Source organism: Zonotrichia leucophrys, chromosome 2 (genome assembly GCF_028769735.1).
Source record: "Zonotrichia leucophrys gambelii isolate GWCS_2022_RI chromosome 2, RI_Zleu_2.0, whole genome shotgun sequence".
NCBI classification, from domain to species: Eukaryota; Metazoa; Chordata; class Aves; order Passeriformes; family Passerellidae; genus Zonotrichia; species Zonotrichia leucophrys.
Genome location: NC_088171.1, coordinates 23,468,648 through 23,492,775, shown reverse-complemented (window position 1 = coordinate 23,492,775; position 24,128 = coordinate 23,468,648). Strand labels below are relative to the sequence as shown.

Here is a 24,128-nt window from a genome sequence, read left to right as displayed (position 1 = left end):
TTCAAGATGTTAAAGAGTTTATTTTAGGAATGTGGACAAAAATAACACAAACATCTTCAATACTGTACATTTGTTTAATAGATAATACACAGCAAGGGAGGTGCTTTAAAGTGTGCAGAAAAAACAGGAACACACAATTAGACTGGGGGGACAGAAAAGCTCTTTGCTTGTCACATCACACTGGTAAGCTACTAAAAGTGCTCCAGGAAATACCTCTATGAAAAGTAAGACAGGAAATAAATCACATTATGGAAATATCAAAAGAACAATAAAAGGTTAAAAAAAATACTGCCTTCTTATTGTACTGGCTCTGGCAGGGACTGAGGTAACCTTCTTCATAGCAGCCTTTATGTGCTGCTTTGCTTTGGATTTGTGGCAACAAGAGTGCTGGTAACACACCAGTGCTTTGGCTTTTGCTGAGCATTGCTTGCACAGCATCCAGGTTTCATTTTCCCCCACTCCGTTTGCTCCAGCAACTAGGCCAGGGGGGAGCAAGAAGCTGGGAGAGGACACAATTGGCACAGCTGGCCAAAACTGACCCAAACTGACCCAATTCCAGGCTCACCACGACAACTGGAGGGGAGGCTGGGCAGAGGTCTGCTTCTAGGAGGTAGCAATTGCCTTGGCAGAATTTGTTCCCTCTGCCCTCCTCTCCTTCTCTTACTGTGCCTTTATCTCAACCCTTTGCTGTTCCCATTCTCTCCTGCATCTCCCCAAGGGAGGGAGGAAGCAGCTGGGCAGTGCTTCAGCTGCTGGCCAGGGTCAGCCCTGGAAAACTGCAGAATCTGGGCAACTTTATACTATTTTTTTTTTCAATATACATTTAGTTTGCAGAAGAAAGTGCTCACACAGGCTGATGTTTCTTAAATTTAGGAACACCTAACTATGCTTGTTTCAAGATCAACCTTCCTCCAATTTTGCTAACTGTACTCGAAGTACATATTAACATTCCCACAACTGAATTTAATTATTCAAAGACAAATATGCTCCTCTCTGTCAGCCCTTACACATTCCACTCTTACACTCTTGGAAGATGCTTTTCCAGGCAAAAGAATCTCCACCCATAAGAATATGCATGATGTATTTTTCATCAACTACTTCTGCTATGTGGAGCTGTACTTCCATGTTGCTTTTTGTTATATATATATATATATATATATATATAAAAAATCTCTATTTAGGAATATGAGAACAACTGCTTTAAGTAGCAGTTAAGACTGAACTCAAAATCACACTATTGTGACTATTAACCATCTAAGTCAAGTAATAAAATATAGATTTTAGGAAGAGGAAAGATAAACTTGAGTGAACATTTCAACAACAAAAAACATTTATGGAAAATTAGTTCCATACATGTAGGAGATAGAAACATGTTATTTCAGAAAGTCTAGCTGCTTCTAGTTTTACAACTAGGAAAAAACACTTTGGAGAGAAAAAACAAAAGTGAAAGAGCACAAAGGGCTAATGAAAACAAACTGTCTTCCTGGATTCTGGAGTACAGCTCTTGTGGAAGGTGCCCATCTTCATTCATTTTCAAATCTGCTGTAAGGGTTATCAGAATCCTGGAGAAGACCTGTAAAACAAAACAGGACTACAGTTATCATTTTCTTTTTACAGAAAAACTCTGAGTTACTGACTTCACTGCTATTGCTAACTGCATGTAACAAATCCAAAAGGCAATTCTTGTAATAGCTGCTCTATTACCCACAGTCAACTATTATAATAAATTGGAAGTGTTCTTAACCACTCTTATTTCTCAGACAATAAGAACAACGAATAAGTATTTCACGATTTAGCAGGGAGAGAACATTTTTCTATGAAAAATTATTACAGAAAAACCATTTCTCATCTGTGAGGTATGATACTCCAAAAAATGCACTTGTGAGAGTCAAGTTGAAAAAAAATCCAGGTATAGAGATGTCTCAAGAAGAACAGATTCTGAGTGGCCAGTTTATAAATGCAAGTGACTATAAGATCATCATCCTTTTAAAATGTAAGATGTTGCTACTTTGACTTAGTTCTACTTCAATTATACCCAACCATCTGTCACATTCAGCCACTTACAGCTTATCTGCAACAGGACAATAATCTCTAAGAAAAAATGAAGATCACTTCTTATGTGCACTAAAACCACCAGGGACCAGAACGAGAGCATCACTTAATCCAAGTTCCAGTATGCTTCCCTCACAAAGATTCTTAATGACTTTATACCAGAATACTGTCACAGCTGCAAAGCCATCCAATTATGCTGAGTGCCTGGATATGCAGAGCATCCTCTGTGTAGGTCAGCTGAGCAGTCACTGTTCCACACAGAAAATAATTTCAAAGAGACTTTAAACCACACTTTAAACCTGGGGTAGGCAGGAGACTGAAAATAAAGGAGTCCTGTAAGAGTGCAGAGGCTGACCTTATGTTGTGAAAGGATAGGACACTATTGTTATCTTTTCTGCCAAGGTTTTTATACTGATGTGTAACAAGGACTCTTCCACAGCTCATTTGTCTAGGTGTGGAGACAGAGAACAGCGCAGCCGAGCAACTCCAAATCACAAATGTTCAGATTCACAATAATGAAAAAAAAATATTTCTAGTCACTGCCAAACCTTGTAAGAACTCTCAGTCCTTTTCACACCATACCTCTTTCCACACATACCTGCACACAGATATTTAACATTGACAGTTTTATCTGGAAGTCAAAACCTAATGCTGCTGGAGGGAGACTACACTATTGCCTACCTTGTGCAGTTGGTGAGCTTCCTTTGAACTGCCAGGTTATTTTAAGATGCCAGTCAAGCAGCACAACTGCTCAGGGCTGATTACTGTATCACTTACTGCCACTAACTACCTGATAGGGAACAGTAAATATTTGGAATAAAGAATAAATACGAAATGTCCTATAATTACTCAAATAAACAAGATTACAAGCAGTCAACTTGCAAAATGTTAATATCCAATCTATCCCTCATATATATGACCCTTACTTGTCTAAGGAGTAGGTCAGTAACATCTTTAAAGCTTCAGCCAGGTCTCATGACACATAGTCTATTTACCTGGTATACTACCTTGTATCAGAAGTACTATCCATTTCTATAATTGTTTTTGAAAAAAAAAAATTATGTATTTGCTTAAAAACAATGTCCTTAGATGATATAATTGCCAAAAACAAACTACAATATTTTCAGATTTTGAAATTTATATATTTTTAAGCTTTTAGAATGTGGTCACTTCTCAGATTTTAGTATTACCTTTCATGCATTTAAACGAGCAGTTGTGACATCCACCATGTCTATTCTAGCTGTCAAGTAAACTAATACACAATAAAAAATCCTCTCTTATACTTGGCTTGCCATTCAACCTTCAGTGCCTTCAGGTAATATTCCTGCATTAATTTCACCCAGCCCAAAGAGAGAAGAAACATTTATTTAATCCCAGATCATCACCACTCCCACCCTTCCTCCAGACTTGTTAATACTTTGGCAGGTAGGATATATGGCTCCTAATATATTTAGCTACCTGAAACACAACTGAGTAGTCCAATTTAAAAAAAAAAAATTGCAGTACTCCTGTATTTCACCCCTTTGAAACACAGAACACATTTACACATTTACCAAAAATCAGCATCAATACTGGAAATTACCACTATTACTACAATTGCCATTGCATAAACTCCCTGCACTCATGAAGCTCCATTTACAAATAAATGCAGCTAACTTCAAGAAGCCTTCCACAAAGTGGCAAGAGGTGGTACCATATTGCCTGACAAAATGAACATAGCCTGCAGACTTTTCTCTGTAGAGTCTGGCAAGTGCTTACTATATTTTTTGCTATTTCATTCAGGACACATACTCAACACTTCACAGGTCTGAAAGTAGCACAGTAAACCACTAGATACTGTTCTTTACAGCTTGAGCAGCTGAAACCCAATGGAAAAGATTTTCTACATCCAGTAGTGCCAATTTCAAATTAACCACAAGATCATGTAAGAATCCTGATAAACCTTTCCTACATCATTCTGAGGAGTGAATATACTCTCCTCTTCCCCTGTCCCAAAACACTCAGCTAAAAGCCATTTTAGGAAACTAATCCTCATATTTCAAGTCAATATGGAGTCATTTTTACTTCTCACTCCATATGCCACTCCCAGTAGCACTTGCTTTAATTTTACTGAATTATGTTTAGGAATGAACTGATCTAATCAACACCAATCAGGAATTAATATGCCTAACTAAAAGTACTCTCACCTGTTCCATCACAAAATGCTGAAACTAAATAGGCTTTAAGAACTATGGGTCAATCTAGTGTGAATATTTTTGGCTCTGACTTCAGAAACTGATCCCCCAGGAAAAAGGGACTCCAAGAGAAATGGCAGGCCCTCCTTCCAAATGAGGATAACCAGGGGTTATAATACCTGGTACACTTTACTTTCAGCCTTGCTCTCAAGCCTGTATCCAGCAGTTAAATTTCTTTTATCCCCATAATTTTAAGTACATCATAAGATTACTTTACGTAAGAGGAGTGAGACAGCAGCTCATCACTTGCACCAACTCTTACTGAAGAAGTATCAGGCTCCAGTAAGCGGACAAAACCATATGGGGAGACATACAAAAAAAGGAGCATGACAAAAACCTTCTGTCAGCTGCCACAGGTGCCCTGCCAGTGCCACTCTGAGGAGCTGGCAGCCCATGCTATGGGGCAGCACGTCTGGTTCAGCTGAAGCTCTGCTGCTGCCTGGAACCAGACAGGAGTTGTCTCTCCACTGTTTCCCGTCTGACATGAGAGCCACTACCCAAGTTGTCATTTACCCTCAGGGGTTCAGAGAAACCAGATGTTTGCATCTTCAGGAGCCTTGTCTGCAATCAAGTTCATTGCATGTCACTGGTGAACTTGAATATTGGCACACAGGTCACTTAAGAGTTCTTACTTCTATTTACCCTCATTTTGAGGTTACTATTTGACCTACTCAGCAGTATCTATGAAACACTCAAAAATTTGAAAGGTATAGTAGTCAAGTATCTTTCATTGGTTTATAGGAAATAATGAAGCATGTTAGTAAATATGAAATGACAAAACAATGGTCAAAAGAAATTAATACCTCTTTCCAGCATAATAATTTATATTGTATACAAGTATACATGTTCCCAGTCATTGAGATCTGACTCTCATCATGTATCAACAATGCCCAAAAAGAGAATTAGCAACTGAAATACTTGTAAGAGACTGTGCATAGCTGAAAACAAAAAAACCAACCTAGTTTGTTGCATGTCTTCACCCCTTATTAAACTTTTCCTCTTTATTTCTAGACCCCGTTATTAACAACTGTATTCTTAACAAATAAACTAAATAGCTTTCAGTGTTTGGCAATGTAAGGTTCTCCTGCCTTGCATTCAGAACACTAAAGAAGGTGAAGGCAAAGTATCTACCTTGAACAGAAGAAACATTTACTGTCATAAACTACTGAATATAAAAACCAAAGCCTTATATAAAATAAACAAGAGAGGATTACATACCATTAAAATAGCTAATCAAAACCTTTGCAGAACTAAAGCAATGAAATGATAATCATTTTGCAAAAATTAAATGAAAAAAATCCTTCCACTAATACTTTGCAAAATCCTCAAATAAATAAATAATAAAGCAGCTTCTCACTAATGCTATACTGAACACACAATGGAAGCAAATGCAGCAGGAATTAAATTGTAGTTCCTTTGTGTACTACACAAGCTGCAAAGTACTCCGAATTCTACTTTAAATTTTTCCTAAGAGTCAACATATAATTTGTGTAATCATATTGCATTCATATATGTGAGCAAATGAAAAATACTATCAAATTGTGCAACAAAGAAACAATTGAAAGTGCGTACTCCGGGCTGCTAAAGCTCTCTATTGCTTCCAATGCTCCCAAAGGATTGTGGCTAGAGTGACACCTGCAGTGCATTATAAATGTGTAATTACCATTTAAATGGGGTATGGAAAGCTGGGGATGAAATGGGAAAAGGCATTCCCTTAAAGCCAACCAAATACTGAAATTTCGGGCATCATCATCTTTATCTACAGTCAGGTTAACCAAGTCATTGTCATTCTGCCACTCAGCCATGCCTACTTAACTGAGAATCCTCTCTGCAGTCTGTAAGGGTGCAAAATAATCTAGTGCCTCCATAATTATTTGCAGCAATCATTATTAGATTATGTTTAATATGCTAACATCTGTATTTTCTAGACAGTAAAAAATGTGACAGAAGACTCAAGTCTCACAGAATTATTCTGACCACCATTTGTCTATTATCAGAATGCAACCCTTATATTCAACTGCAATTATATTTTTTAATTTCAAAAATTTATACATATTTTGTATTTAATTTTCCTCAATTACATACATCCTTTAAGGATGTGCTAATTACATTATGTGAGAGTTAAATTTTTTCTTTAAAACAAAAATTAACCATGAGATTCCAGGCCTTAAATTGATATATCTGATAATATAAATTAATATTTGTTTTGGCAATACAGCAAATCTGTCAATAAACTTTATATGGAAATTTGCTAATAAAATTTAAGCTTTATAGTCCAATTGCAATCTTGTGCAGGTAAGCTGCACTGCAAAACCTAAGTGCAGAAAGAAGTGAGTATGTCTGACTTCTTACAAGTAGGAACACTTTCCATTAACACAATGAATGTATGAACTTGTTTCTCATTTATTCATTGATAGTGGAGGCAAAAGGACAGTAGCTCTCCTATGACTGTGGACAGTACAGCTACAAGCAATACTTGATTTATTGAATTTGATGTCTGCATTCTCAAGGCATTGCATTATACAGTTTTAAATTTCAGGGAACTCAAGTGCTCCAACAAGATCCAGCACAGCACCCCACAAGGCTCTGGAAGTAGAGCACTGAACAGACAACTGTCTTCAGTAAAATGTAGGGCCTTGCAGAGACAAGTGAACTGGTTCCACAAGCAGAACATAACTGACTGCAGCTTTCACATCCCTGAACCCCAGTGCAGGGCTCTGATATGGGAACTGCAATTCTGCAGCCAGGACTGCATCTGGGCTGCATCCAGAGATGCACAGGTCCATCTGCACTGAGTGCTGCGTTACTGTGGGGACACAGCCACTGCCCTAAGTGCTTCACCAGATCTTCCCCAATGATTCCAACTTGCTGAGATTGACTGTCAGGTCTCTTCTAAGGAGAAACAATCACAAAAAGCCTGTATTGTTTCATGTTGTGCTTGGATTTTGTTTGCTTTTTTCACATCTGGACTATTGTTGTCAACCACTCAACTCTTGAAACTGAACTGTGGTTGAGATACAGGGTTAATTATCCTGTAAAATACCACAGAACAACTTCCTTGACTGATGTTTAACAAAAATTACTTCCAGTTTCTACAACATTCTTTCCTCAATAGCTCAAGCTACTTTCCTCAGTGTAGTTTTCCTCCATTCCAGCAAAGGATCATTCTTTTACAAATGTTCTCCAGGCAGAGAATTCCCTACAGAGTTTGTCTGTATCACTTCTGCATCAGGCAAAGGGCAGGCTGCAGATTCATGAAGGCATTCCTAGACTCTGCCAATCAGTTTAACAAGAGGATGAAAATTAACAGCTTTGAGTGATTGTTCAGACCCCTAGAAACACCTTCTCTGACATTAGTGCAATTTGCATAATAAAAAATGCAGCAGAGTTTTAGCAGATCTGTCTCTGAATACACAGTACTGTTAACCCTATGAACAAATCAAATGAAAAGTGCAAGCACTGACAAGCCTACATAATAAGAGCCTCCTACACAACATAGCAGGTCCTACAGTCTTGTGATGCAATATTCTTCTACAACTGGACCACAGCTCCACTTAAAAACAAAGAAAAAAATAATTTATCCCTACATTAGGCTGCATCCTCCACTCTTCTTTTTCAAGCTTGATTTAAAAAGTTTGCTATCTAGTAGTCACTCTCTCTTCCTTCAACAGCCATGACTCCAGCAGCAAAGTTCAAGTAGGCTGATTTATCACATTCAATAACAAACAAAAATGCCCCCAAATTCAGTCTTTTTACTTAGGAACAGACAGAACAGAACACTTACTTTAACCAACATATTTAAGTGCCCATCCCAAGCACAATGTCTTCTTGCCCAGTTGGACAGTTAGTGCAGGAAGAGAACAGGAGCATAAACATGCTAAAATCAGGTGTCAGAAGACAGGCATCAGCAGAAAACTGGGCTTGGTTATTTCTGCTGTGAATTTTATCCATCATTAGGAAAAAGGACTCAACTTAGGCAGAGTATCAAAACAAGATGACACATACCATACTTCTTACGTATTTCATCATGCTTCATTTTTCTTTCATGTTTCCTACAAGAAATAAAGGCATCAGAAGAACATTCAGAACATCTTTTGAGCTGTAAGCAAACTATAATTACATCCAAAAAGGATATCAGCATTTTTTACATTAGTATTAGCAATCACATAACAATTAAAAAAAAAAAAAATCACACTTAGCAGTTATATAATTATTATATATATTATCTTTCTATTTACACTTCATCTCTAAGTATTTACATACTCTGTGTCTATAAGACTTACCATAAATTCTTATTAACAGAATTTACTGCAAACATAAGATGTATGACAATAAAAAGAAACACTTTTCTATATAGAAGTAAAGCATCCACATATATGCACACATTCACACTGAGGTGTTCATCTCTACATAAGAAAAAAGGCACTACACTACACTGGCACACTCCTTAATGCTTTCAAGCAGGGAGCATAATTGTAAAACTTAGTTTTGCACAGAACATACTTTGAAATACTAATTCAATACAATAATTCTAAAAGGATCAAAAGATGTATTGCTATGTTGCTTAAGATGTACAGCAAGTGTAAGTGAAAACTACTGCTTTCTAAAATCCTGCATGGCATCCATGCAGAGAATAAATTCAAACATTGTGCTAAATATAAATTGGCTTTTATGCTGTCTGACCATAAGATTGTTTTTAAGGCTGTATCTAATATTGCCAAACTTAAATTATTCACATAAACCAACTGTCTGATGAGTCGATTTCTCCTTCCCTTTTGCAAAGGTGAAGGGGGAAAAATGAAATATGTTTAAATGGAAAAAATTCCATCTTTTATCAGACAGTTTTCCTATATTACAAAGGAAGGATCTATTTTGCTTATTTTAAAAAAACAAACAAAAACCACAACTGCTTAATGAGTATGACCCAGGATCTATATATCTTGAGGAAAAGACATGGAATTTGGGAAAAAAAAAGTTCCTCTAACAAAAATTAAAAAAAAAAAAAATGCATCCTTTGCTACCCCCTGTCAAAATTCAACCCAGTTAGACAAGTTGTGACTTCTGCCGGATTCCAATTTGCACGTATTCAGCAGAAAGCTGTTAAGCACTGACAGCTTAATTCACCAAAGATCCCATCTGCCCTATGCATATTCCACCTCCAAACAATTCCTACTGCTAATCAGCCCCTGTGTGTCCTCAGAAGCAATTATCCTGCTTCCTACAGAGCTGAGGGTTGAAGTGGCCTTTTCCAGCAATTGCACTTCTGGGAAAGCATGCACATAAAGCACAATGAGAAAAACCAAACAAGACAGACAGACTCAAAAGCTTCCACTACTGTTTCCCAGAGACACCCATGTCCCTTGCATCCCCCTGCATTATTAAGGCCAGGCAGCACAGTAAACAAAGCAACCTGGCCAAAATGCACTAACAGAGGCTGGAGAGTCGGGTAATGAAATTCACGTAGAAGAAGAAAGTCAGGATTGAGACATGAAGAGAACAGAAAAAAGAAGAGACAGATTTATCCATTGAAGGTAACCTGATAACAGGATTTCTGCTTTCTGTGGTAAATAACAGGAAGATATTACATGGGGCAAGGGATCTCAGGAAGAGAATAGAGAAATTCTGCTTAAAGCAGCCTTCTCCAACATAAAGCTAAATCCTTCTACTGTATAGTTTGTGAGCTCAAACCAAGTTTATTACAGGTGGTACTAATGGCATTTCTTCCTTGTTTTGCATATCCTGTCTGAAGTAATGAAGACTCATTGCTGCAGTTTTAGCTACTGAAACCTCAGTACCTCAGCAGCCAGTGTGAATCACTTCTGAATTCAGAAAGCACCTGCTTAAGAAGGGGATGGTGCAAAATCAAGCTCTGTAGGCTTTAAACCTCAGAAAGGCTTTAGGATACTTCCCTAGGCTATTCAAAACAAACCACCAAACACCTAATTAAGTTTGAAGGGTAAAACCATTAATACCAGTGAAACATTCAAACTGACAGGCATCACTTCAACCATGAGTAAATCCTTGCTCAGTAAATAAGGCTTAGGTACACATCAACCCAGAGGAACCAGACACAGCTCTGAACAGGCAGTCCCTGCATCAGCCACCCAGAGTTACTGCACCACCCACATCTCACATGATGATCAGCCCAAGTCACTTCAGTCTTCTGAGTTGTTGTTTCTTAACACAGCTGCTATTACTCCATCTTATACATGCTGAAGTCTTGGCTTCTCATGCAAGCTGTCCCCACTGCTATAAGCTGAGGAAGTATTTTTCCCAATACTAACAATTCACATAAGAATTTTCCATACTTGGTTCTTCACAAATAAACTGCCATCCTTTCTTTCCCTGGCCTCTCTCCTTGTTCTTCCTTCTATCAATTTATACTTGACACTAGATCTTATTGCTTAGCATTTGTTTATAAACTTCTAAAAATAAATAATTATTTATAAATTATATAAATCTAACCTAAAATACAAATACCATGTATTTGAAGCTGTAAATAATTGAGTGTATAGAAAAAGACTCACTACTCAATGCTACACTTAAAAAAGATTTTCCATGTTAGAGATGATGAAGTCAAATAAAGGACTAAAGCTATGCAATAAGATACCTGTTTTAAGTCAAAAATTGAACTTCAGACATCCTTCATGCCCCTCACCATAAGTGCAAACTCAAACCATCACCAGTGATTTTCAACCCTCTCACTGAACTGACAGCTGCTTTCAGCCTTGGGTAAATAAGCAGACAGCCAACATAACAACCCTTACTTTTCACTTTAATATGCATCTTCCAAAGAGACACTTAAGTATCCATAATTAACTGAATTTCAATGCAAACAAGTATTAAACTTAAAAAGCAGACTTCTACAGTGTACCTGAAAGAAAATACTAGGTGCTGCAATCATCTTAAACCTTCCACAAAAAATATTTCCATGGAACACTATGGAACTGGGGCCTCCTTGCTTTGTTTTTACCATTCACTAATGCAATCATGAAATGAAGCTCAGGCTAGTCCTCTTCACCTTCCACTGCCAACTGATATGAACCATACTTCAGCTGATATAAGCTGTATTTGAAGCAGCTGTATCCCACAGAAAAAACAAACAACATGTAAGATGACAAGAAAAAAACAAAGCCAGATAGACACAAGGTCAATGCTGTGCCTATTTTCCTCCCATATTTATCTGAACATTTATCTGATATTTATCTGAACATCTATTCAGCTGTTTTCATAAACTATGTGAAAACTTCACAGTAGAAAGGACTACACAGTACAAGGCAGTGTTTTCCTCTGCAGATTGCTTGTCAAAAACAGGTTGTTGAGAATATTAATTTGTTCTACAGCCTGCCAGTAGCAATTCATTCTCCAAAGGTCTTAGAGGAAGCAGGCAGTGGGTAGGGTGAGGTGCTCTAGGTGCTGGAAGTGGCTTACTCCTCATGTTTTCCCATGACCCCCAGCCACACACACAATTGGTGTGCATGTTCAGAACATGGAAACACCCCAGGGCTGCTGCTAAGCTCCTGCAATTAAAGCAGTTTCTGTTTCACAGACACACTCCTGAGACAAGCTGGGAAAGAGGAATGCTGCTCTAAATAAGGCTGCAGGAATCATTGTGGCAGAGCAGCCTGCTCCCAGTGATGTTTGTTCCTAGGCTAAATTCAAGAATGGAGATGATATTAGCTCTAGGTTACACTACTTGCTTGGTGTGTGCACAGCACACCTCACACTCCAGATGGATCAGACTTCCTACAGATTAACTGTACCAAGCTGATACACAAATCACAGTGGAAAGGTTACAGAACACAATCATCCCTTTATGCACATAGTCAGAAGTCTTTGCTTTAAAACAAGGTAAGTGCTGTCTTAACTGAACAAAGCAGCATAATTAAAGATGTACATTTTACCACAAGGCACATGGTTTTGGCATAGAAAAAAATGTTGATATTCCTCACTGGATCCCTCCTCTTTAGAAAGAAACAAAAGCATTATAGGAGAAACATCCCATTCATACTAGCACTTGGCCTGCTGTGCTGTGACTAGTTATAACTGGATTAACAAGGAGAGAATTCCCCTTTTTTTCTGATCCATTGCAAATATTCAACATAACTTATCTGAGAAACTGTGAGTGAGCATACTTCCTGAATTGGACACCTATTTCTTACCCTTTCATGTACATTCAAGTCTGACTTTCAGCTCACAAATTCAGATGTTTATGAAAACAAATTTGCATCTGTTCTCCTCTTGGATAGTGTTTGCCATGACCTTGCAATGATGCACAGAGCACTCATAGTACCTGCCACACTGAGCATCAACTTGTTTGCTCTGTTCATTTACAGCAATACAGCTCCTAATCAGGTACACCTAATCTCATAATAAAGCTGTTTTGTAAAAACCTGACACTGTCACACCTAACATCACATCTTTGTTTAGTGCTCCATGTATTTCTTAGAAAGGCAGAATACTCCTACATCATCAGGAAGTGTAGAGCTATATATCAAGCTGTCAAGACTTACCTCTGAAGAGACTCTAGCCTTCTCTCCTCTCTCTTCCTAGCTATCTGCTCCTCTTCTTCCTCTAGTCTGTTAGAAAAATAAGAGAAGGAAAGCATAAGGGGAGGAAAAAGCAACTTTACTGCTAAGCTATCACTATTTACTACTTCATAGCCATGTAAAATTTCACAGCTGAGTAAGTTTCATTTACAAGTTTGTGTAATTATCCTTTCACATTTTATAATATTCAAATGCTCTACTCATTGCAGTAATATGTCCTTCAGCCTCCACAGAACTATTTACAGCTTCTTAGGAAGAGGATGTGGACTGTTCCAGAAGCAGGATTCCTAACTGCCCTTTTCCCCATGTGTCACACCCCATTTAAGAGTCACTGTTCTGCATGTGCACAGTTAAGTCCATTGTTGTCCTTTGGAAGATGATTGATGGTTCATAAGCCTTTGATGCCAGAACAATTTATCTTTCCAACAACCATTACCATCCAATCTCAAGCTGCCCCCAGGAAATGAGTCTGTTCTGGAATGAGCAAGGATTTACCTGAGCATCAGCTGTGTGATTCTGGGAAATGCTGAACCTACACAGTACATCTGAGCTGTGCTTGTGCAGCTTGCTCTACTGAATTCTCTGCTGCACTTCAGCTTTGTGTCCTGCCTTGCAGAAAGCTCAGTTTCACTTAGCCATTAGACAGACCCTGTAAGACTTGTAGGACTCTAAAGCAAATGTCAAACAATTTCTCTGTTAGTTCCTCCCTGACAGAATTCATGATGATTCTTCAGGAGTAGTAAATGGACAACTGCCAGGTGCTAATCACCTTCCAGAAGGGAATAAAGTTCTGAAGATGTCTGAGCTGAATATTTACAATATTAATACACCTGTGCAGCATTACCACTCATCTGCAGCCACCAAGACCCAAGTTAAGCAAGAGTGACATCCAGTGGTAAATTACAGCATGTCAAACACTTTAATACACAAAATTCAGACACATTCAGCTCTGGAAATATGAACTCAATTCCTTCATGTGCTCAAAACAGTCCATATATCTCTCTCAACATTTTATTTATTTCAATACAAGCCAGTACTTAAGAATCCACGCAATGTTTCAGAAACAAATTTCTTAGTTCCAGCTTTTTCCACCTAAAGAATTAAAAAAATCTTGGGGGACCGGGGAACACACGCAACAGGTCACTTTTGTTTGAAAACAATGTTAGATTCTTTTGGAAAACGAATCAAGTCTCCACATCAGCATGTCCATCATGGCTAAAAGCTCCCATTCTTGGGCACCCTTCTGTAAAACTGCTTTACTGGAGACCCCATGTCTTATAACTATGCAATAATCTTCACAATTGGTGTTGCAAAATATGAAAGCATCAAATAAATCAAATGTTGATATATGATTCAGAAAATACATTTCTTCCCTGTAATTAAACAGTATTCTGATTTCTGGATACTTGAAATGAATTGTTCCTCCAAATTCAGAAAGTTTGAGATTATACAAATAAAAACATGGTTGACAACAGAAGTTCATGAGAGTCTATTTAGTAGAGTTTCACAAATAATAGCTGTTCATAGAACTGTCCAGTACAAGGAATCTGACTCTAAGAAGTCCAAAATCACAGGATAAAAAACAAAAACTATGCACCAATATTCCTAGAATTCCTGTGGTAGGATGGACACGGATGAGCCCACTGCATTACAGATGTGGGGGCTGATGCACTGAAGTATTCTCTGTGTTCAAGGAAAACCTAAGTTCAGGCTTCTCAAACACTTAAACACCCCAGCTTAATAATTCCCTAAAGAAACACTGATACTTCTGCAAAACAAGGTTACACCTTAGAGCTCAGATCTCAAAAAGAATCAGCTAAACAGATCCAGTACTACATTTCCACAATCCCTCCTTCGTCCTATTCACAAAAAAAAAGTTTCTTTTGTGGAAAATGAGTCCCCAAAAATAAGGAAGGAGAGAGCAAAAGAATTCCTGCTGAGAACCACTGGGCTTAAAGCAAATAATGTACCAGGCTTCAGTGTAATAACACATTCTGACTCCTCCTGAAATAAGCTGGACCCCAGATTGACAAGACCTTTAAATCCTCTAAGGGTCAATAGATTAAGCTTGACACCATTGGAGTCTTGCCATAAGATGACTCTCAACTAACCCTCTATTTTTAGAATTAGATGTTACAGTACTGATGGACAACTTAGCTACTAAAACTGAAGTCCAGCACAAATGTCTCTTTTCACAGGATTCAAGCTTTATTTGCTGACATGTCAGCTACAGGGGCCTACTCAGTTGTTCTGCAGAGGATGCTGGCAGACCTTATGTAAGATCTAAACCTGCTCTTTACATCTCCAGCGCTTATCAGCACAGGGCTAAAGAGTATTCATTTTTGCACTAGGGCAGATTTGGTATACCAGCCTACCTACAAACAGGTACACGCTTCTTTCCCAGGGAAGAAAGAAAGGAATGAGATGTTATTTACAATTATTTTCACATTTCTTTAAAGCCACAGATGTACCATATTTCTCTGGCTTTAAGGTCAGCACTAAACAATGTACAGTTACATAAGTTCTTTTAAAAAAACCAAAACTAAATCTCAAACAGGAACAAGTCAAAGGTATTGTAAAAATTTATAGGAATAATTTAAAACCAAGAAATAAGGTCCCCATTTCATTCATGCAAGAACTGAATGACAAAAAGAGCAGAGGTAGCTGAAACTACACTGTCCAGAAAGCTTTAAAACTTTAACTGATAAAGAGAAGCATGTTGTGCTGTCCCACTTCACACTGCAGTACTATTTTAGCTACTCATCAACTGCTTCCCTCCTTTTAAGAATATTAGCTACTCAGAGAAGCCAGTTTAAAAAAAAATTTTACAAGTTCTCCAAGATCTCAAGAACATTTAATTTTTGCAGCACTACTTTCCTTGAAAATAAGTAAATTATTCTTAGTATCTTAGAGCAAAGAAATATCATCTTACATACAGAATATCTTTTTGAATTGACAAAGACAGCTAATCCCTTATATAGGGACAGCTGACAGATCCTAGAGCAACTCTGAAAGATGGATACCAAGTGTCATATAGGACATTGTTGCTCAGTTACTTTCTACTCACCTGGTCCTTTTTTGCTGTACCATGAGCTTGCCTTGAAAGAAATTATTTACACCATTATCAGAAGAAGCAAGGATTTACCTGGCCACTGAGAGATTTTATGTCCAATGTTAAGAAGAAAGTGTAAAATGTAGAAGTGTAAAGCAACAGCTTACCTGAAGTCAGACACATCAGTGCTGTTACCACTAGAAAAATCACTTCAGTGTCATCATTTCCAGTGTCATACTACTTGTCACTACTTGTCTTTCTCAAACAAATAAAGCAAAGTGATCAAAACTGCTTCCAAATGAAAATATTCTTAGTGTACTGGAGAGTAAAACTTGTAGGTAGATAGGGAAGGGCAGGACCAGTGTTGGTAAAGAAAACAAATGCACGTTTACATTTACCTCCTCCTCCTGGAACGCCTTCTGCAGTAACAGCAGTAACAGCAGCAGACTGAGAGGGACACCAGAATGAGCCCAGCTACCACAGCCATAGCAATCAGTAAAGCCTCAAAGTTTACTGAAAAACATTAATATATTCAGCTTATTAGACTCCATCAGTAACATCTTTCTAATAACTCTTCCCTTCCTTCCCACATGCTTTTTCATCCCTATATGCAAAACACAATTCTGTTGAGCTACCCCAGATAAAATGCAGTATACCACATTAAAACTTTGCTATGCTTATGCATAATCTACACTGAACAGACATAAAGTAAAACCACATTTCTCATTCTGCTACCTCTCTACAGATTACAAACAAATATACTTCATCCCATAAAGCAAGAATTTTTCAAAAAATTTGTTTTAAACAAATTTTTTCTTTCAAAAGTATACTACTTAACTGAAGCAAAAAAGGTTTTTTGGACCTATTAAAGTAAAGGAAAAGACCATCAGTTTTCAGTCTACACTCCTGGCAACAGTACCTATTTCATCTGCTTACTTTTCAGGAAAACACCCAACACAATTAAGGTACTTTGTATTACACTGTTCTTCACTTCACTCTGATTAATAATCTGTCAACACATGTAATTCATATAAAATTGTAACTGGAAGCCAGTAATTTGTTTTTGACTTTGAAAGCTGCACTATTCACCTTCATTTTCAGCAATGGTGAACAACATTCATTTCTTAATTTTATTTGCTTTAAGAAAAAAAAACCATCAACACAACCTTCACAAGTTAATTAATTTTCCTGCTGTGTTTGTTGGGGACAGTCTCAATAAGACCATATAACCCCACTGCATATTGCTGCTTGTAATTTGTAAAAAACCTATTAAGGAAATGCATATTTGAGGGTGTTTTTGTTGTTTTGGTTTGGGGTTTTTTTCTACTTTTTTTAACTGAGAATGTGCTCCATTATGAAGTTTTCATTCTGTGTTTAAGCTACAGTCAATCTAGAAACACAAATGCCACAAAACAGAAGCCATTTCCACAGCAACAGTAAACTGCCAAGACCACCCTGAGTATCAGTAGAAAAGAACATGTTTCTTTACCTGGTGTGTTTGAGAGTGTTAACTCACTTCTCAGCAGCTCATTTGATGCTGGGTTTGGATTTCTGGCTCAAACATGCTGGTAACACAGCAATGTTTCAGCTGCTGCTGAACAGGCTTGAAGAGCACCAAAATATCTTCCCACCTGTCCCCTGTCCCCTTCCCTTTGTTCCCCCCAGTGAGTAGGGCTGGACACAGGCAAGAGAGTGAGAGAGGCCAGGAGGGGATGTATACAGAACGCTTGAGCCAAACTGGCCACCAGATAATGTCATGGTCAGGGAAAAAATCTGAGGTAAAGGACACGAAAGTGGAGGGCAGAACTGGCTCCCAAGGGGAAAGCCAATTCCAATGGGCACTGATTGTCTGAGGACTGGCTGAGCATGTCTGCCTGTGAGGGGTGGTTAAAAAAATTGTGGTTTGTTCCTTCCCTTTTTAAACTGCCCTTATCTCTATCAAGGAGGTTTTCTGCTCTTGTTCCTTTTTCTTCCTCCATCCCACTGGGGCCATGGGAGAGAGGGAGGAAGCAAGCAGCTGTGTGAAGTACTCAGATACTGGCAGGAGTGAGCCCTCCACACTACCAGAAAAAAGTCTGCTAAAATGTCATAATAAAAGCCCAGTTTTCTTAAAAGTGAGTTTTATCACTGAAATTACATTCTTAACATACCCTAAAAAACTCCAACAAAAGTTTAAGTACAAATGCCTGTTCTCAGAAAAAAAACACAAAGCCCTTCTCTAAGAACACAGAATTGATGAAGTTCACCCCTACTTTTTCATCTAGTCACTGTGCAGCAGTCATTAAGTGCTAGTGCTCAGAAACTTGCATGCTCCACTTTAACAGCCATCTTCTACTTCTGCTACCCTAATTTAGACTACTGCAAAATCTCTCTGCCTTAAGCATGGTAACTTTCTCCAGTCAGCATTGTCACTGACAGTTCACCCCCACTTGTTTTTGTCCTTTAGCCTCCTGCTGTCCATGCACAAACACACACAAAGCAGCAAGTCTTTGCTCTGCTGGACTGAAGCTGTACTCTTGCTTCACACAAGCAGCTTTCCCTTGCCTTAGGTGTTCTCTGTTCCAGTCTAGTCTGAATCTAGACCTGTACACACATTATTACAAAAACACCTCCAAATATTTCACCCTGATGGCAGCACATGCTCAGTTGTGCATTTTGTAGTAAAACATGCACAGCAAATGGAAACTGAAGAACAATTACACCATGCAGGATTACAACCCACAGTGGCACCATGCATGTTCCTTTTAAACCTCACCTACATTGCCTTTAGTACCCATCAATTCCACTGTTATTTCAGTTGTTTAAGCAAAAACAGCATTCAAGTATTTCTGTGTGACTCTATTCCTGTGGTATTGGTTCACTGCAGCCATTGGAATATAATAGAACTGTGGATCTAGACAAATCATCCAACACTTTCAGAAATTTTAAAGAAAGTAAAAATGTTTCAAAGCCATTCCATCACCATACCTACACTGATTGGGGCTATGGCTCCAAAGCATAACCACTGCCTCCTCGCCCTGCACCTCCAAATAAATTATCAGGAAACAGCTCCAGCAAGCTTACTTTAATCATACTTATAAATAATTCTCTACAGCAAAATGTAAAATTAGTACCTACTCCAGCAAACTCCCCATCGAGCATCTGAGAGAGAGCACAATGAAGACGGTGGGAAAATGCTTCTCACAGGGTAATCAATACATGTGCTGTTGGTGTAACACCAAAGGCACTGTGCAAAAGAAACAAGAAAAAGCCCAAATTATTAATCTTCAAAAACAATTAACAATTGAGTGCACCACTCCAAAGACAGATTTCTCATGTGAATGTAATACTGGAGAAATAGAAGAGCTTTGTCTTCTACAGCCTATGGAAGTGCTTGTGCAATTTCTCAGTAAAACCTAAACTGAACAGTGAATAAGAACATTTTGTACTTACAAGTAATACTAGCCTGAAATTATTTGCAAACATATTGAGGTACTCTGCATACTTGAGGGTAAAATGGCTTTGGGTTTAAAATTACTGGAATTAACAAATACAAAATCAGACTGACAACCGTTCAGAATTTTAAAACACTTCATATCTTTAAGGAATAAAAATACACCTATAATCTTACTTCACCCTTGCATTTCATTATCAACAGAAAGAAAATAGTAAAGAATCCTTATAAGTCTACAGGAACTTTTTCTGCAAGGTAATGAATGATACAGCCTCATCCAGTCTGAGTTGCAGAGTACTCTGTGTACCTTAATTGCACATGTTCACGTATCTGGATATTTTTACAATTTCAAGTTTTTATGTGTATTATAGATAAAATTCAGCACAACGTTTCTGCTTCTGAAGCCATCTCTAAGCATCAAGCTTAGGTTCTGGTTTTCACCTGTTAAAATAAACACTTCTTCAGAAGTCATTTACCACACAACCCAAACAGTGAAATAGGTTTGAATACCAGCAACAGGAATCTCTGACAGGACATGTTTTTTTAGGATCCATTATAAAGAGTTCAGTTCACTATGCTTTATCTAACAGTACTATCAAGAACTTCTCTGTCACACATCCTCAATTACACAAAGCCTGTTATCTTGCTCTTAATGGATTACAAAATGTTAAATACAAAGGAAACCACTTGTAGCACATGCTGCTTTCTTGAAAAGTGTGGATACAAGAAGAATATATTACTATTTTGTAGTTGGCAGACTGTACAATTTAAACATACCCATAAGGACACATCAAGAAAAAAAACTAAGAAAAGAGAATTCATTTTGCAAAAACTGTGCCCTTTTAATTATGGATGCTAGATGAGAATATGCTTTTTTGGTTCAAATATTTAATAAGAATTAACAGTTCAAAAATAATAACTACTAGGGGGCATAATAAAAGTCACTGTTAAACTCTGGACATAATGCTGACCCTGTTTTGAGTAGGAAGCTGGATTAGGTGGCTCATGAGGTCTCCTCTAATCCAAATGACTGCACACTGCTGGTGACAACTGGGAGCCCAGAAAGGCCAGCTGTATCCCTCTGATGGAGACTCCTGCACCTAACTACTGAAAACATGTCTAACCCAAAAGGCAATATCTGACACAGCTACTGGCTGGAGCAGGGGCTGAAGTACAAGAAAATATTTCAATTCACTCATTCTCAAAGATAAAAGAATCTGACAATAGACATCAATACAATTCAATTAATATTTTTCCCTTAAAGCCAAAATGTGCATAAGACAAGCAGGAAAGTTCAGATATTTCTCAGTCTTCCCTGGTGAAAAGGTTTTCCAGTAATGGAAACTTATAAGCAACTTTAAGACTCCTGAAATGTTTCTTTTCAGTGACACCTGAAGATTGAATTTGAAATAATCTCTCACTTCTGCTCTGCAGGGACTAATGCCTTCTGCATGCTTATCACAATACTTTTGTAGAGCTAAAGAAGTTTTCAGCAAAGAACAGACACACAAATTCTAACATTCAAATGTCTGCCTTATCACAATCTCATTGGAAATACACTTTGCTACCAACAGTGGCTTAGCCTGGCAGTCTTCAGCACAGAGTCAGGGGAGGGACCAGCACACTCTGCCTCAGTTACAGGCACTTCTTGCAGCATCTTTAGAGAAAGGCACTTCTAGCTTATTTGCACTGATTAGCAAATAAATGTTGTGCATCTTTAGCACAACACAAGAAAAGCAAGGCGTTTTAACTGCCTAAGACTGAGTTTATTTGATGGACATTTAACAAAGTGCTATGCACAAAATGAGGATGAGTCTGAGGCAGCAGCAAGATCCACTTGCTCAGGTGAGCTATAAAAGCCCTGAGCACACACTGACACTGGAAGCCTGGACTCGGTGTGCCCTCTCCAGACAAAGCACAGAAACACCCTGAGTGACCAAAGCATGGAGCAACCCTGGCAAAGTGAAAGCATCACCTGTGACAGATGGGAAGCAACACATCAGTTGATTCTATCACTTAAATGAGAAACAAACGGCCTAAGAAAGCCTAACAGCTTTATTTCATATAAAGTGGAAATTCTTATCAATCAAAAAAGATGTTAAAAACCTTACCGAAACATTTTTTAGACATTCTTCACAGGACTTCAGGGAAAACGCTGAACATGCTAAAAAACAAGGAAAACCAAAATACAGAGGTTATATACTTATTCCAAAAGGTCAAGCATTTATCACAATATTTAAGCTCTTTTTTTTCCTTAATCCTAGATACAAGCAATAATTTTGACTGAAGTAATGAAATCTCAGTAAAAAAAGGTGCACTTGAGGTGCCCACATTTGATGTCAGCCAACCGGACACACACCTTTGTGGTCAATCTGTTGGTGGCAACTAAATCAGAGGAGGAAATTCACCGGCTGCCTGCCAAAAACGGCAAAGAGATAAATGACTCCAGCAGAACAGGAAGGGATGAGCACCTCTGTCAGCTTCTCCTGAGCCACATCCCTCACCATCACCCAGGGCTGAACAAACCCTGGCGAATGTGTGCTCTAGATCACCCTGCTTGAGCAAGGGAGGTTGGACCAGGAGACCACTGTGGTCCCTTCCAATTTGCCCCATCCTGCGATTCTGGGACTGCTGTCTGTCTGTGCCAAGGTCGGGACACCCCCACGGCCCCACAGGCGGGCAAACCCCAGCGCCACCAGCCCGTCCTTCGGCCGGGAGCGGGCTGTTCCCCCCGGCCCACGGGACCGCTCCGCTCCGGACACAGCACCACAGCAAGCCCCGAGCTCTCCTCATGGCGCTCGGGGACAGCACCACGGCAAGCCCCGAGCTCTCCTCACGGCGCTCCGGACACAGCACCACGGCAAGCCCCGAGTACTCCTCATGGCGCTCCGGACACAGCACCACGGCAAGCCCCGAGCTCTCCTCACGGCGCCGTTGGGCCCCTGCAGGCCTCGGGGCGAGCCCGAGCCCGTGTCCGCCGCCGCGCCGCTCTGCCCGGCCAGGCCCGCCCGGGAAGGCCGCACGGCCGCAGCCGCGCACGGACGGGAAGCGAAGGGAGCGACGCCGCGCCGCCCGCCCCTCCTTACCCTGCGCCGGCGCCGGCGGAACCGTGGTGCTGATCTGCTCCAGCCCCGCCACGGCGCGGCCCCACAGCAGCGCCAAGCCCTGCAGCCACAGCGGCCACCGCCACACCGCCTCCATGGCCGGGACGGCAGGGACAGAACCCGCTCGCTCCGGGACCCGACCCCGCGCAGCCGCCGCCAGCCCCGGGGCGGAGCGGGCTCGGGCGGGGCGCGGCCCTGCTGGAAGCGGGCGGGGCATGGCGGGGCCGCGCCTTCATCGCTCTCGGGGGGCGGGGTGAGCGGCTGGGCTGTGGGTGCTGCTTGTCCGCAGTCACTGGAGGGCGGGATCTGACATACACGGGGTCTTTTCCGCTCCCTTCTTCGTTTGGTGTGACGCCCTTTTGCAAGGGTGGTGAGAGGGCAAGGAGGTGGAGAGGATCCTGTGCCCTGCCTTGTGGCTCCTGGGTTCGTTCCTTAGTGAGGAACTAAGGTTGCCAGAGCCAACTGAGACAACAAAGGCATCCACAAGGGCTGGCCAGAGAAATGAATAAAGAGATAGAGGCAAATAGAAAATTTGCCATGACCTTCCCATTTTAAAAGACTAACGAGTTGTTGGTCTTGCATAGTGACACACTTCTCAGGGCTTGGGAAGCATTTAGCACTCTTTCAAGTGCCAGGGATATACAGAACACCCAGATGAGTCTGCAAGATACAACACAGGAAGAAAGACCCCAAACCCTCTGAGATGGCAGGGTGAGGACACAAGACATTTTGGGCATCTCAGTGGCCTTAGATGTGGCTAGGCACCAAACCGAGTCCTTAGTGACCAATGAAGTGATTTGCCATGCTGTGACAGAAACCTTGCTTTACTTAAACAATCCTACTGCTGAACTTCATTGGCTTCTCTGTGACTTATTCAGGAATTGGAAGTTTGATATTTGGCAATCAACAGCTGAAGTGCCAGTGCAGGTTTTGTTAGTGCTCAGACTCTGCTTCAAGCAGGAAGTAAACATTCCTTCCAAGAATGGCATTGTTCAGTCAGTAGTGATTCCAGCTGCTTGTGATCTCCCTTCTCAAACACTCCTCTTCTATTTGCACCATTTTTATGACTCTTGTGTAATAAGGCCATTGTTGCTATAGAAAGTACTGCAATTGGTTTGTGGATCTGGGCTGTTAGAGAGGCTTTTGTAAATATCCTTCAGTCTTAACAAGAAACAAGAGGAATGTTTTTCACAGTGCTTGACCTTGCCATCCTGTCTGTTTTTAGACACCTGATTCACCTTACTGCAGAGATTAATCTCCCTAAAGTCCTACATGGTAAGAGATGAGTAGCTCCAGGAAAAAATCAGAGGGAATTAGGATAACTGCTGCTATCTCTGGTGACTTAGGCCAATGTGTAAAACTGACGAGATCAAACCTGAATAAGGTGCCCTTTCCTTAATTAAGTTTCAACCAGTGTATTAAAAAGTTGTTTACATTTAATTTTGTCTATGTTATGTTCAGATTTTTGCCAGCAGCACTAGAGTCCCTGCTTCTTGGTCTTCAGGGATATTAGAAAAATAAAGCTAAAGTGAGGGATAAGTCTTTGAAGACAAAGATGTTTTGTTTGGTTTTTTTTTTTTTTACCTAAGGTTAAATATAGGACAATATTATTATGACTTCAGTGTGCTTCAGCTGGCAGAATCCTTGAATGGCTGGGGTTGGAAGGAGCCTTTAAAGGTCATCTATTACCACTACTCTGCAATG

At 39.7% G+C, this 24,128-nt stretch overlaps 1 protein-coding gene across 1 annotated transcript; it reads right to left on the bottom strand.

The window, feature by feature from the left end:
- Positions 1-22,647, bottom strand: LOC135443720 (pituitary tumor-transforming gene 1 protein-interacting protein-like). Its single transcript, XM_064704272.1, has 7 exons — positions 22,407-22,647; positions 21,432-21,484; positions 19,005-19,113; positions 16,286-16,400; positions 12,800-12,865; positions 8,292-8,338; positions 1-1,573 (listed from the first exon to the last, which is right to left on the bottom strand). Exons 1-7 carry the CDS (start codon positions 22,639-22,641, stop codon positions 1,524-1,526), a joined length of 675 nt encoding a protein of 224 aa, XP_064560342.1. The 5' UTR covers positions 22,642-22,647; the 3' UTR covers positions 1-1,523.
- Positions 22,648-24,128: the final 1,481 nt, after the last annotated feature.